Source organism: Manis pentadactyla, chromosome 16, assembly GCF_030020395.1.
Source record: "Manis pentadactyla isolate mManPen7 chromosome 16, mManPen7.hap1, whole genome shotgun sequence".
Taxonomy (NCBI): Eukaryota; Metazoa; Chordata; class Mammalia; order Pholidota; family Manidae; genus Manis; species Manis pentadactyla.
The window spans coordinates 61,511,813-61,525,661 of NC_080034.1; the positions used below are offsets into that span (position 1 = coordinate 61,511,813).

The following is a 13,849-nucleotide window of genomic DNA, read 5'->3' on the forward strand; positions in this document are numbered from 1 at the left end:
ATATTTTATTTAGCCAGGCCATTTCCCTTCTAACATGTATTAAGGTTGTTTTTCCCTATTATAATTCACTAGTATAGTGGGGTAAGTAAGAGTTACCACTCCACTGGGGTGCCCACAGGAATTGCAGATGGTGTTCCAAGGGACTTTAACCTTATCTGTAAGGTTAAATCTTTTTATAATGAGAATCTATTCATGTTATTAGTTATATAGTTTAAGTATTTACTTTAATTAGAAATTTTCTCATAAATTATCACAAAGAATGAATCAAAATCAGTAACAGGAAACAATCATTTATTAACACAAAAGGAAAACAAGGCTATACGGCATAACAGTATACTCATGCTTTGAGAACTAATTGTTGAAAAATAATGATCTGAGCATTAAAACAAGTCATATAAACACATTCTCCTACTCAAATCAATTAATTAAAACAGTGGTATCTTGGTTACCATGGCATAAGCATAATTATTACATGCATAAATACTTTTATACTTTTTGCTTTCTTCTTTTATGACTATGATGTCTTTCCCCATCCCTGAAATGAAAGGGTGAAAAAAATTGTTATAAATGATGGCCATTTTAATATCAGAGCTTTAAAACAACAATTCACCAGTAATATGCTTACATCAGATATAAACCAGAACAAGTTAAAACATGTACTTAGAATTAAACAGTGATTTCTTTTAAAAGTAAATATGGAAAATGAATCATTAAAACTAAAGGACAAAAATGAGATGGGGATAAAAAAGATTTTGTAAAAATTGTGCACTGAAGTTCTACTTTAAAATTAACTTTGAATGAAGTCATAGAAGAATTCAGAAAATGTTTAGTTTCCTTATCTTGGCACCTATCTTAATTCCCTACAGTGCAATTCTACTTCAGGGATGGATAGCAAAGACTAGCCTTGCCTTACTGAGAAGCAGTTCCTGCCAATACTCAGTTTATCCTCTCTAAAGGAAAATTATTTCATGCTAGGATTTTGAGGCTAATATATTTAAGTCAATAGCGACTGGTCAAAGATGCCAAAAATTAAATGGAAGAAGCACTAAAAATACAGAAAGGAGAGAGCACAATTTCTAAGATATAATCAAGGATCAATTTTTATATAACCATTATAAAATATTAATTGTATGAATCAAGAGATTACTAAGCAAATATTTCATTTTTACAAGAGAAGGACTAAGTCATAGCTGGCTTTAAACCTATGAACTGAGTGATAATAAGATGAGCAAAATTATTAAACCAACAAACATTCCCAAGTCCTGATCATCAATGGTCCTGGAGACAAGATATCATCTGAAAGTCTACTGTTAGACAAGACTAGGCGTATACTACTAAATAGGACAATAGGCTTGCCTTCTAGGAGTTTACAGCCTAATAGGAAAAGCAGTAACTTAAGTTCAATAAAAAGTATTTTCTAGGAGAGTGGTGACAAAATGGAAAAGATCTCTACTTGAATGAATGAGACTGAGCTGAGTCTGAAAGGATGAGGAGTTTACCAAGCAGGCTTTGAAGAAAAAAATTAGGCAGCAGAACATGACAAAGGTATAGTTGTGGCACAGTGGATGAGGAACTTTAAGTAACTTGGGATGGCTTGAGTGTAATTTATGCATTTCATAGGGTAGTGGCAAAATATAAGGATAGGTAGGCAGGAGCCCTGATCCTGGAGGTCTTGAATTTTGCCACTGAAGAGTTTTAAGAGGTGAAAATTCACTCTGGCAGCAGAGTAGAGATGGATCTATATGACACAAGCTTAGTAATAGGTAGAAAAACTAGGAAAACTACCAGAAATCTTAAACAGACAGCACTAAGGACAGAGAGGAGGGGGTACACGTGAGGTATCTTCAGGCACAACTGGCAGCAATCAAGAACTGACCAGATGAAAGGAATACAAAAGGAGTATCTAAAATGACACTTTGATTTCTGGCTTAGGCAAATAAATGATGGTCATCCCATTAACCAGACTATGGAATGCTGGGAAAGAAGGAGCAGACTGAGGAAACGGTGGTTAAGTTCAGTTATAGAACTAGTGAACTTGAAATCCAGGCAGATGCCCAGTAAGGAGATGGAATATAGGAACAGACCCTATTGATTTAGGTTTATTTTACTATTAATTCATATATCTCAAGCTATCAAAACTTTATCAGGGTTATTAACAACAGAAAAATTGACTGACCTTAAAGTTTGGATCTTTTCTCTGACCCTTTAACTGAGGAATTAGCTAGAGAAAGGAAGAACAAGACAAAGGAAGAGGGAGGCATCCCCAGTGTTGTGACACACAGAGGGAGGGATCTCACCAGAGAGACCTCTCCCAGAGGAGGGATTGGTGCCCCACGTGGAGCACCCTTGCCCTGGGATCTGCACTGGAAAACTGAACCCCCAGAACATCTGGCTTGGAAAACCAACAGGGCTGATGCCCAGAGGTCACAAAATGCTGTAGGAAATAGAGATTCCCCTCTCAGATGCTGCATGGAATCGCACCCCTAGACCCAAGGAAAAAACAGCAGTTTGAAAAGCACCTAGCAGTGACCCACAAGCAGAAGGGATGGCACAAGCATGGAGGTCTTCCCTGAGAGGTGAGGGATTCAAAGCCCATATTGGGCATCCCCTGCTCCTGGGGATCTGTATCAGAAATGGGCCCCCATAATATCTGGCTTTGAAAAATCATCAGGGCTTAACTCTGGGAGAACCAGAGGGCTATAGGAAACAGACTCTGCTTTTAAAGGTCCGTGACATAATCTCACTCTTTCAGAAATCCAGCGCAGAAGCAGCAGCTTGAAAAGGGCCTGGGCCATATGTGAGAGATGTATTGACTCATTTTGGGCAAGTGCCAGAAGGACATGAATCTGAAAGAACTTCCTCTAGAAGTTGTGGTAAGACATCAGTCTTGGATTCTTTCAGCCTAGATGGCCCAACAACAGCAGGCACCAGTTCTGGCCCTCTCCATCTATATTGCTAGCAATGCTCACCCAGTGCAGTGTACCTTGCAGCCCAGCCCCTCCAAGGTGCCCCTCCAAGGTGGCTCCTGCCCCACCATATGAAGCAGGCAGCCTCAGACGGGAACAGCACCCCTCTGTAGTGTTCCTGCTTGGCTGGGGGAAGACAGTGGCCCTGCCCATACTAGGGCCTCTCTGCCAACCCTGCCAAGGGCCAGCCCAACCCACCAACAACACTGCAGCAGATGCAGCTCAGTCACCGCAGGAGGGTACACGGCCCATAACTTGGAGAACCCAGTTCTGGTGACCAAGGAAGGACTGTACTTCTGGGCCCCACAGGACACCTTCTGCATAAGACCACTAACTCCAAGAATAGGAAATGTAAATGACCTACCTAACACAGAGACAAAATGAGGAAACTGAGGAATATGTTCCAAACAAAAGACAAAACCTCAGAAAAAGGCTATACAAAACAGAGATAAGCAATCTACCTGATAAAGAGTTCAAAGTAATGGTCGTAAAGATGTCCACTGAACTTGGGAGAAGAGTGATGAATGAACTCAGTGAAAACTTCAACAGAAAGAAAGGAAATGTAAAAATGAACCAGTAATACAGTAACTAAAATGGAATATATACTATAAGGAATGAACAGCAGGTTAGAGAATACAGAGGAATGGGATCCGTGATCTGGAAAACAGAGTCTGCTGAAAGTACCCAAGATGAACAGCAAAAACAAAAAAGAATTTAAAAAGTAAGGATAGGCTAAAGGAGCTCTAGAACAACATCAAGTGTCCTAATATCCACATTACAGGGTTCCCAGGAGGAGGAGAGAGAGAGAGAAAGGGGCAGAAAACTTATCTGAAGAAAAAATAACTGCAAACTTTCCTGACCTGGGGAAGGAACCAGGCATAAAGAAAGGTCCAGAAAGCACAAGATGAACTAAGGGGTCCACACCAAGACATGTAATAATTAAAATGTCAAAGATTAAAGATAAAGAATTTTAAAAGCAGCAAGAGAAAAGCAATGCACAAGGAGACACCCATAAGGCAGGCTATCAGCTGATTTTCCAGCAGGAACTTTGCAGGCCAGAGAGGGTGGCACGATACATTCAAAGGACTAAAAGGAAAAAACCAAGAATACTCTATCTGGCAAGGTTATCATTCAGAATTAAAGAAGAGATAAGGAATTTTCCAGAAAAGTAAATACTAAAGGAGTCCATCACCACTAACTTAGCCTTATGAGAAATGTAGAAGGTACTTCTTTAAGTGGGAAAAAAGGGCCATAAGTAGGAGAATATTATTAAAGAAAAAAATTTCACTGGTTAGAGCAACATACAGCAAAGGTAGTAAATCAATCATTTATAAAGCTGGTATGAAAGTTAAGATAAAAGTAATCAAGTCAACTCCATCTATAATAATTAACTGAGGGATACACAAAATGACAAGATATAAAAATATGATATCCAATACATAAATCATGGTGGAAGGAGTAAAAATGTCAATCGTTTAAAGGGTGTTCCAACTTAAGCAACCATCAACTTAAAATAGACTGCTACATATACAGGGGTTATACATCAACCTCCTGATAACCACAAACCAAAAACCTGTAACAGATACATGCACACACAAAAAGAGAAAGGGATTCAAGAACAACACTAGAAAAGGTGAGTAAATCACAAAGGAAGAGAGCAAGAGAAGAAAGGAACAGAGAACTACAAAAACAACTAGAAAACACCTAACAAAATGATAGTAAGTACATACCTATCAGTAATCACTGCAAATGTAAATAGACTGAATATTTCAGTCAAGACACAGAATGACTAAATGGGTAAAATATCAAGACCAATTTATATGCCACCTACAAGAGACCCACTTCAAACCTAAAGACACATACAGACTGAAAGTGAAGGCATGGAAAAACATATTCTATGCAAATGCCAATGGAAAAAAAAAAGCTGGAGTACCAATGCTTCTATCAGACAAAACAGACTTTAAAACAAAGACAGAAACAAGAGACAAAGAAGGGCATTAAATAAGGATAAAGGGATCACTCCCACAAGAGGATATAATAATAATAAACACCTGTGCACCCCAATATAGGAACACCAAAATACACATACAAATATTAAGACATAAAGGGAGAAATTGACGGTAATACAGTAATAGTTGGGGACTTTCACACCCCACTTACATCGATGGGATAGAATATCCAGACAGAAAATCAATGTAAGGGAACAGTGGCATTGAATGACATATTAGACCAGATAGACTTAACAGGTATATATAAAACATTCCACCCAAAATCAGCAGAATACAATTCTTCTCCAGTGCACATGAAACATTCTCTAGAATAGATCACATGTTAAGCCACAAAACAAGTCTCAACAAATTTAAGACAATTAAAATTGTATCACACATCTTCTCTGACCACAATACTGTGAAACTAGAAACCAATTACAAGAAAAAAACTGGAAGAAAACACAACCACGTGGAGGCTAAATAACATGCCACCAAACAACCAATGGGTCAATGAACAAATCAAAGAGGCAATCAAAAATTACATGGTGACAAATGAAAATGGAAACACAACATTCAAAAATCTTTACAACACATCAAAGACAGTTCTAAGAGGAAAGTTTACAGCAATAAAGGTTCTACCTCAAGAAATAAGAACAATCTCAAATAAATAAATAATCTAACCTTACACCAAAAGAACTAGAAAAAGAACAAAGCCCAGAGTTAGTAGACAGAAAGAAATAATAAAGATCAGAATAGAAATAAATGAAAGAGACTTAAAAAACAAGAGAAAAGATCAATGAAACTGAGAGCTAGTTCTCTGAAAAGATAAGCAAAATTGATAAACTTTTAGCCAGACTCATTAAGAAAAAAGGAGAAAGGACTCAAAGAAATGTCAGAGGAGACATTACATCCAACACAACAGAAATACAAAGGACAAGAGATTACTATGAAAAATTACATGCCAATAAATTGAATAACCTAGAAGAAATGGATAAATTCCTAGAAACATACAATCTTCCAAGACTGAAACAGGAAGAAATAGAAAATATGATGACCAATTACTAGTAACAAAATCAAATCAGTAACCTAAGAGCTCCCAACAAACAAAAGTCGAGGACCAGGTGGCTTCACAGGCGAAATCTACCAAGCAGGTAAAGAATTAATACCTTTCTCAAAATACTAAAAGGAAGCAATGTTTCCAAATTCACTCTATGAAGCCAACATTATCCTGATACCAACACCAGACAAAAACACTACAGAAAAAGAAAACTGCAGTCTGCATTCCTGATGAACACACATGCAAAAAAAACTCAACAAAATATACACAAACCATGTCCAGTAAAACATTAAAAGAATCATTCACCATGATCAAGTGGAATTTATTCTGGAGATGCAAGGATGGTTTAATACCCACAAATCAATCAATGTGCTATACCACATTAACAAAAGGAAAAAAAATCATATGATTATTTCAATAGATACAGAAAAAGCATAACAAAATTCAACACCCATGCATGATAAAACTCTCAACAAAGTGGGTATACAGGGAACATATGCCAATATAATAAAGGCCAACTATGACAAACCCACAGCTAACTTCACACTCAATGCTGAAAAGCTGAAAGCTTTTCCTCTAAGATAAGGAACAAGACAAAGATGCCTAATCTCACCACTTTTATTCAACATAGCACTGGAAGTCCTAGCCACAGCAATCAGAGAAGAAAAACAAAAAAAGGCATCCAAATTGGTAAGGAATAAGTAGAACAATCACTATTTACAGATGATGTAAAATTTGTATGGAACCACAAAAGACCCTGACTACCCAAAGCAATCTTAACAAAGAAGAACAAAGCTAGGGGTATCACACTCCCTGATTTCACGTCATAGTAATCAAAAAGAGTATGGCAATAGCACCAAAACAGATACACAGATCAATGGAAGAGAAGAGAGAGCTCTTAATAAAACCATGCCCACATGGTCAATTAAATATGACAAAGGAAGCAAGAATACACAATGGCAAACAGACAGTCTCCTTAAAAAGCAGTGTTGGGAAAACGGAGCATGCTACATGCAAAAGAATGAAACTGGAATACTGTCTTACACCATAGATAAAAATAAACTCAAAATGGATTAAAGACCTAAATATAAGACCTGAAACTATAAAACTCCTAGAAGAAAACACAGGCAGAGAGGATTAAGGATCGCAGTATGAGAGGTGAGACAGAGACTTCCTTCTAAAACCACATATAATATGAAAATATAATTAATACAACTAATCCTGAAAGAGCAACAGGAAAGAGGACTGCTCCAGACTGCACACACCTGGAGAAAAGACCAGACCTCATGGAACAGAGTAACGTACCAAAGCTGTGGCCCGGTGGGACCCAAGCCCTTCCCCCACCCCAGATCTCCGGCGGGAGGAAGAGAAACAGAGCAGGGAGGGAGTGGAGGCCTGGGACTGCTGAATACCTAACTCCAGAGATCTGCTCTGGGAGCACAAACTTACATTTAGTGGTACTTTCATGAGACTCTCATGATTAGGGGATTGGAAAGATAAGACAGGCAGAATTCCTGGAGAAACTGAGATTCCAGCCGCTAGTGAGAAGCAGGGATCCATACCCGGCTACTCTGGGACAAAAGAAAGGCAGGCAGTCTGAGAGACTTCCTAACAAGGAAGCCCTTAGCAAGAGGGCAGCTAAAGGGGCAAGGATTGCACAGAGCTTACTGCTCAGGAGAAAGAACAGGTAGACAAAATTGTCTGGGTACACTCTGCCCAGCAGGTTGGGAGCTTTCACGATTTTTAGGTGCTCCAGCTCCCTGGGTGGCTGCACAGCTCCAAGGACCCCCTCCGTGATACGCAACCTACTTTGCCTTTCTCCCGGCCAGCCCACCTGGCTCACAAACCAGCAAACCCTACCCTGGCGTTAGGCCAGCCAGAGGGAAGATCTGTCTACAGCAACTACAAATGCAAAGTACAGAGGCTTATACCTGTGTTCTTGGCCCAGTGGTTCAGGCAGTGGAGATAGGAATAGCATCTGGGAAGCAGGAAACAGCTCTTTCCTTCCCCCCAGGCACCAATACCACTCCCCTGTCACCCCCAACATTGCTGGGCTGAGCAGCTTGAGACTAGTGCTTCTGGACACTAGAGCGTGCCATATACAAAAATGAAACGCCAAAGGAACCTGGTTCAAACTAAAATTACTAACACAACTCCTGAAAAAGATGACATCGACCTCATGAATCTTCCTGAAAGGGAGTTCAAAACAAAAATCATTAACATGCTCATGGAGGTACAGAAAGATATTCAAGAACTCAGGAATGAATTCTGGTCAGAGATCCAATCACTGAAGAGAACAATGGAGGGTATTAAAAGCAGATCAGATATGGTGGAAGAGACAATAAATTAAATAGAAACTAGAGAAGAGGACTACAAAGAAGCCAAGGCACACAGACAAAAAAGGATCTCTAAGAATGAAAGAATATTGAGAGAACTGTGTGACCAATCCAAAAAGAACAATATTCACATTATAGGGGTACCAGAAGAAGAAAGAGAAAAAAAGCTAGAAAGTGTCTTTGAGGAGGTAATTGCTGAAAACTTCCCCTATCTGGGGAGGGAGATAGTCTCTCAGGCCATGGAAGTGCACAGATCTCCCAACACAAGGGACCCAAGGAGGACAACACCAAGACATATAGTAATTAAAATGGCAAAGATCAAGGATAAGGACAGACTATTAAAAGCAGCCAGAGAGAGAAATAAGATCACATACAAAGGAAAACCCATCAGGCTATCATCAAACTTCTCAGCAGAAACCTTATGGCCAGAAGGGAGTGGCATGATATATTTAATGCCATGAAGCAGAAGGGCCTGGAACCAAGATCACTTTATCTGGCAAGATTATCATTTAAATTTGAAGGAGGGATTAAACAATTTCCAGATAAGCAAAAGCTGAGAGAATTTACCTCCCACAAACCATCTCTACACTCTATTTTGGAGGGATGGCTATAGACGGAACTGTTCCTAAGGTTTAATAGCTATCACCAGAGGTAATAAAACCACAGTAAAGAAAGTAGAACAGCTAATTGTGAAGCAAATGCAAAATTAAATTAACTATCCCCAAAGTTAATCAAGGAATAGACAGAGTACAGAATATGATACCTAATATATAAAGAACGGAGGAGGAAGAAAAAGGAGGAGAAAAAAAAGAAAAAGAACCTTTATATTATGTTTGTAATAGCATATTAAGTGAGTTAAGTTAGACTCTTAGATAGTAAGGAAGTCAACCTTGAACCTTTGGTAACCATGAATCTAAAGCCTGCAATGGCAATAAGTACATACCTTTCAATAATCACCCTAAATGTAAATGGACTGAATGCACCAATCAAAAGACATAGAGTCACTGAATGGATAAAAAAACAAGACCCATCTATATGCTGCTTACAAGAGACTCACCTCAAACCCAAAGACATACACAGACTAAAAGTGAAGAGATGGAAAAAGATATTTCATGCAAATAATAGGAAGAAAAAAGCAGGAGTTGCAGTACTTGTATTAGACAAAATAGACTTCAAAACAAAGAAAGTCACAAGAGACAAAGAAAGACACTACATAATGATAAAAGGGTTAATCCAACAAGAAGATATAATCATTATAAATATCCATACGCCAAACACAGGAGCACCTACATACATGAACAAATACTAACAGAATTAAAAGGGGAAATAGAATGCAAAGCATTCATTCTAGGACACTTCAACACTCCACTACTCAGAAGGACAGATCAATCAGACAGAAAATAAGTAAGGACACAGAGGCACTGAACAACACACTAGAACAGATGGACCTAACAGACATCTACAGAACTCTACATCGAAAAGCAGCAGAATACACATTCTTCTCAAGTGCACATGGAACATTTTCAAGAATAGATCATATACTAGGCCACAAAAAGAGCCTCAGTGAATTCCAAAATATTGAAACTGTACCAACAAGTTTCTCAGACCACAAAGGCATGAAACTGGAAATAAATTATGCAAATAAAATGAAAAATCCCACAAACAGATGGAGGCTTCACAACATGCTCCTAAATAACCAATGGATCAATGACCAAATAAAAACAGAGATCAAGCAATCTATGGAGACAAATGACAACAATAATTCAACACCACAAAATCTGTGAGACGCATCAAAGGCCGTGCTGAGAGGAAAGTATATTGCAATACAGGCCTACCTCAGGAAAGAAGAAAAATCCCATATGAGCAGTCTAAACTCACAATTAACAAAACTAGAAAAAGAAGAACAAAGGAGGCCCAAAGTCAGTAGGAGGAACATAATAAAGGTTAGAGCAGAAATAAATAAAATCAAGAATAAAACAATAAAAAGAATCAATAAAAGCAAGAGCTGGTTCTTCAAGAAAATATAAAGATAAACCCCTAGCCAGACTTACCAAGAAAAAAAGAGTCAACACACATAAACAGAATCATAAATGAGAAAGGAAAAATCACTACAGACACCACAGAAATACAAAGAATTATTAGAGAATACCACAAAAAATTATATGCTAATAAACTGAATAACCTAGAAGAAATGGACAACTTTCTAGAAAAATACAACCTTCCAAGGCTGACCCAGAAAGAAAGAAAATCTGAACACACCAATTACCAGCAACAAAATTGAACTGGTAATCAAAAACCTACCTAAGAACAGAACTCCTCAACCAGATGGCTTCACTGCTGAATTTTATCAAACATTTAGTGAAGACCTAATACCCATCCTCAACATTTTCCAAAGAGTAGAAGAGGGAATACTTCCAAACTCATTCTATGAGGCCAGCATCACTCTAATACCAAAACAAGGCAAAGACACCACAAAAAAGAAAATTATAGACCAATATCCCTGACGTACATAGATGCAAAAATACTCAACAAAATATTACAAACCGAATTCAAAAATGCATCAAAAAGATCATCCATCATGATCAAGTAGGACTTATCCCAGGGATGCAAGGATAGTACAACACTCAAAAATACATCAACATCATCCACCACATCAACAAAAAGGACAAAGCCACATGATCATCTCCACAGATGCTGAAAAAGCATTCAACAAAATTCAACATCCATTCATGATAAAAACTCTCAACAAAATGGGTATAGAGGGTAAGTAGCTCAACATAATAAAGGCCATATATGACAAACCCACAGCCAACATTATACTTAACAGCAAGAAGCTGAAAGCTTTTCCTTTAAGATCAGGAACAAGACAAGAATGCCCACTCTCCTCACTTCTATTCAACATAGTACTGGAGGTCCTAGCCATGGCAATCAGACAACACAAAGAAATAAAAGGCATCCAGATTGGCAAGGAACAAGTTAAACTGTCCCTCTTTGCAGATGACATGATATTGTACATAAAAAAACCCTAAGGAATCCACTCCAAAACTACTAGAACTAATATCTGAATTCAGAAAAGTTGGAGGATACAAAATTAATACACAGAAATCTGTGGCATTCCTATACACTAACCATGAACTAGCAGAAAGAGAAATCAGGAAAACAATTCTATTCACAGTTGCATCAAAAAGAATAAAATACCTAGGAATAAACCTAACCAAGGAAGTGAAAGACCTATACCTTGAAAACTACAAGACACTCATGAGAGAAATTAAGGACGATACCAATAAATGGAAACACATCCCATGCTCATGGATAGAAGAATTAATATTGTCAAAATGTCCAGCCTGCCTAAAGCAATCTACAGACTCAGTGCAATTCCTATCAAAATACCAACAGCATTCTTTAACGAACTAGAGAAAATGGTTCTAAAATTCATATGAAACCACAAAAGATCCCAAATAGCCAAAGCAATCCTGAGAAAGAAGAATAAAGCTGGGGGGATTATGCTCCCCAACTTCAAGCTCTATTACAAAACCACAGTAATCAAGACAATTTGGTACTGGCACAAGAACAGACCCATAGACCAATGGAACAGATAGGAGAGCCCTGATATAATCCCAACCATATATGGTCAATTAATATATGCTAAAGGAGCCATTGACATACAATGGGGAAATGACAACCTCTTCAACAGCTGGTGTTGGCCAAACTGGACAGCTACATGCAAGAGAATGAAACCGGATTATTGTTTAACTCCATACACAAAAGTAAACTCGAAATGAATCAAACACCTGAATGTAAATCATGAAACCATAAAACTCTTAGACAACATCAGCAAAAATCTCCTGAATATAAGCATGAGCAACTTCTTCCTGAACGTATCTCCTCAAGTAAGGGAAACAAAAGCAAAAATGAACTCATAGGACTACATCAAACTAAAAAGTTTCTGTACGGCAAAAGGACACCATCAACAGAACAAAAAGGCATCCTATAGTATGGGAGAATATATTTGTAAATGACATATATGACAAGGGCTTAACATCCAAAATGTATAACGAACTTATACGCCTCAACACCCAAAGAGCAAATAACCCGATTAACAAATGGGCAGAGGATATGAAGAGACAATTATCCAAAGAAGAAATGCAGATGGCCAACAGACACATGAAAAGATGCTCCACATCACTAATCATCAGGGAAATGCAAATTATAACCACAATGAGATATCACCTCACACCTGTAAGGATGGCCAGCATCGAAAAGATTAACAACAAATGCTGGCGAGGATGTGAAGAAAGGGGAACCCTCCTAAACTGCTGGTGGGAATGTAAGCTAGTTCAACCATTGTGGAAAGCAATATGGAGGTTCCTCAAAAAACTAAAAATAGAAATACCATTTGACCCGGGTATCACACTCCTTGGAATTTACCCAAAGAATACAACTTCTCAGATTCAAAAAGACATATGCACCCTATTTTATCGCAGCACTTTTTACAACCGCCAAGATATGGAAGCAACCTAAGTGTCCATCAGTAGATGAATGGATAAAGAGGTGGTACATATACACAATGGAGTACTAATCAGCCTTAAGAAAGAAACAAATTCTACCATTTGCAACAACATGGATGGAGCTGGAGGACATTATGCTCAGTGAAATAAGCCAGGCAGATAAAGACAAGTGCCAAATGAGTTCCCTCATTTTGTGGAGTATAACAATGAAGCAAAACTGAAGGAACAAAATAGCAGCAGACTCAAAGACTCCAAGAAGGAACTAGTGGTTACCAAAGGGAAGGGGTGTGGGAGGGTGGATGGGGAGGGAGGGAGAAGGGGATTAAGGGGTTCTGTGTTTAGTACACATGGTGTGGGGGATCATGGGGAAAACAGTGTAGTACAGAGAAGGCAAATAGTGAATCTGTGGCCTCTTACTACACTGATGGACAGTGACTGCATTGGGGTATGGGTGGGGACTTGATAATATGGGTAAATGTAGTAACCACATTGTTTTTTCTTGTGAAACCTTCATAAGAGTGTGTATCAATCATACCTTGATTTAAAATTTTTTAAATTTAGAAATTTAAAAAAGCAGAGGCAGAAAACTCTTGAATAATAGCATTAGAAATGTTCTGGATTATGTCTCCCTAGGCAGGGGAAATAAAGGCAAAAATAAATGATGGGACTACATCAAAATAAAAGCTTCTGCACAGCAAAGGAAACCATTAACAAAACAGAAAGGTAACCCACTGAATGGGAGAATATATTTGCAAATAATTTATCCAATAAAGGGCTAATATCCAAAATATATGAAGAACTCATACAACTCAATACCAAAAAAACACAAATCATCCAATGAAAAAATGGGCAGAGGACCTGAAAAGACATTTTTCCAAAGAAGACATACAGATGGCCAACAGACACGTGAAAAGATGCTCCACAACACTAATTAGCAGGGAAATGCAAGTCAAAACCACAATGAGATATTATCTCACACCAATCAGAGTGGCTA

The 13,849-nt window shown here is 38.2% G+C and overlaps 1 protein-coding gene across 2 annotated transcripts in view; it reads right to left on the reverse strand.

Moving 5' to 3' along the window:
- Window positions 1–274: 274 nt before the first annotated feature.
- Window positions 275–13,849, reverse strand: part of SNRNP48 (small nuclear ribonucleoprotein U11/U12 subunit 48) — a 38,405-nt gene continuing 24,830 nt past the window's right edge. For both annotated transcript variants that reach the window (XM_057493965.1, XM_036924871.2), the window contains exon 9: window positions 275–535. In XM_057493965.1, coding sequence (XP_057349948.1) covers window positions 487–535 — 49 coding nt within the window. In that variant the 3' untranslated portion in view covers window positions 275–486. The remainder of the gene's footprint in view (window positions 536–13,849) is intronic.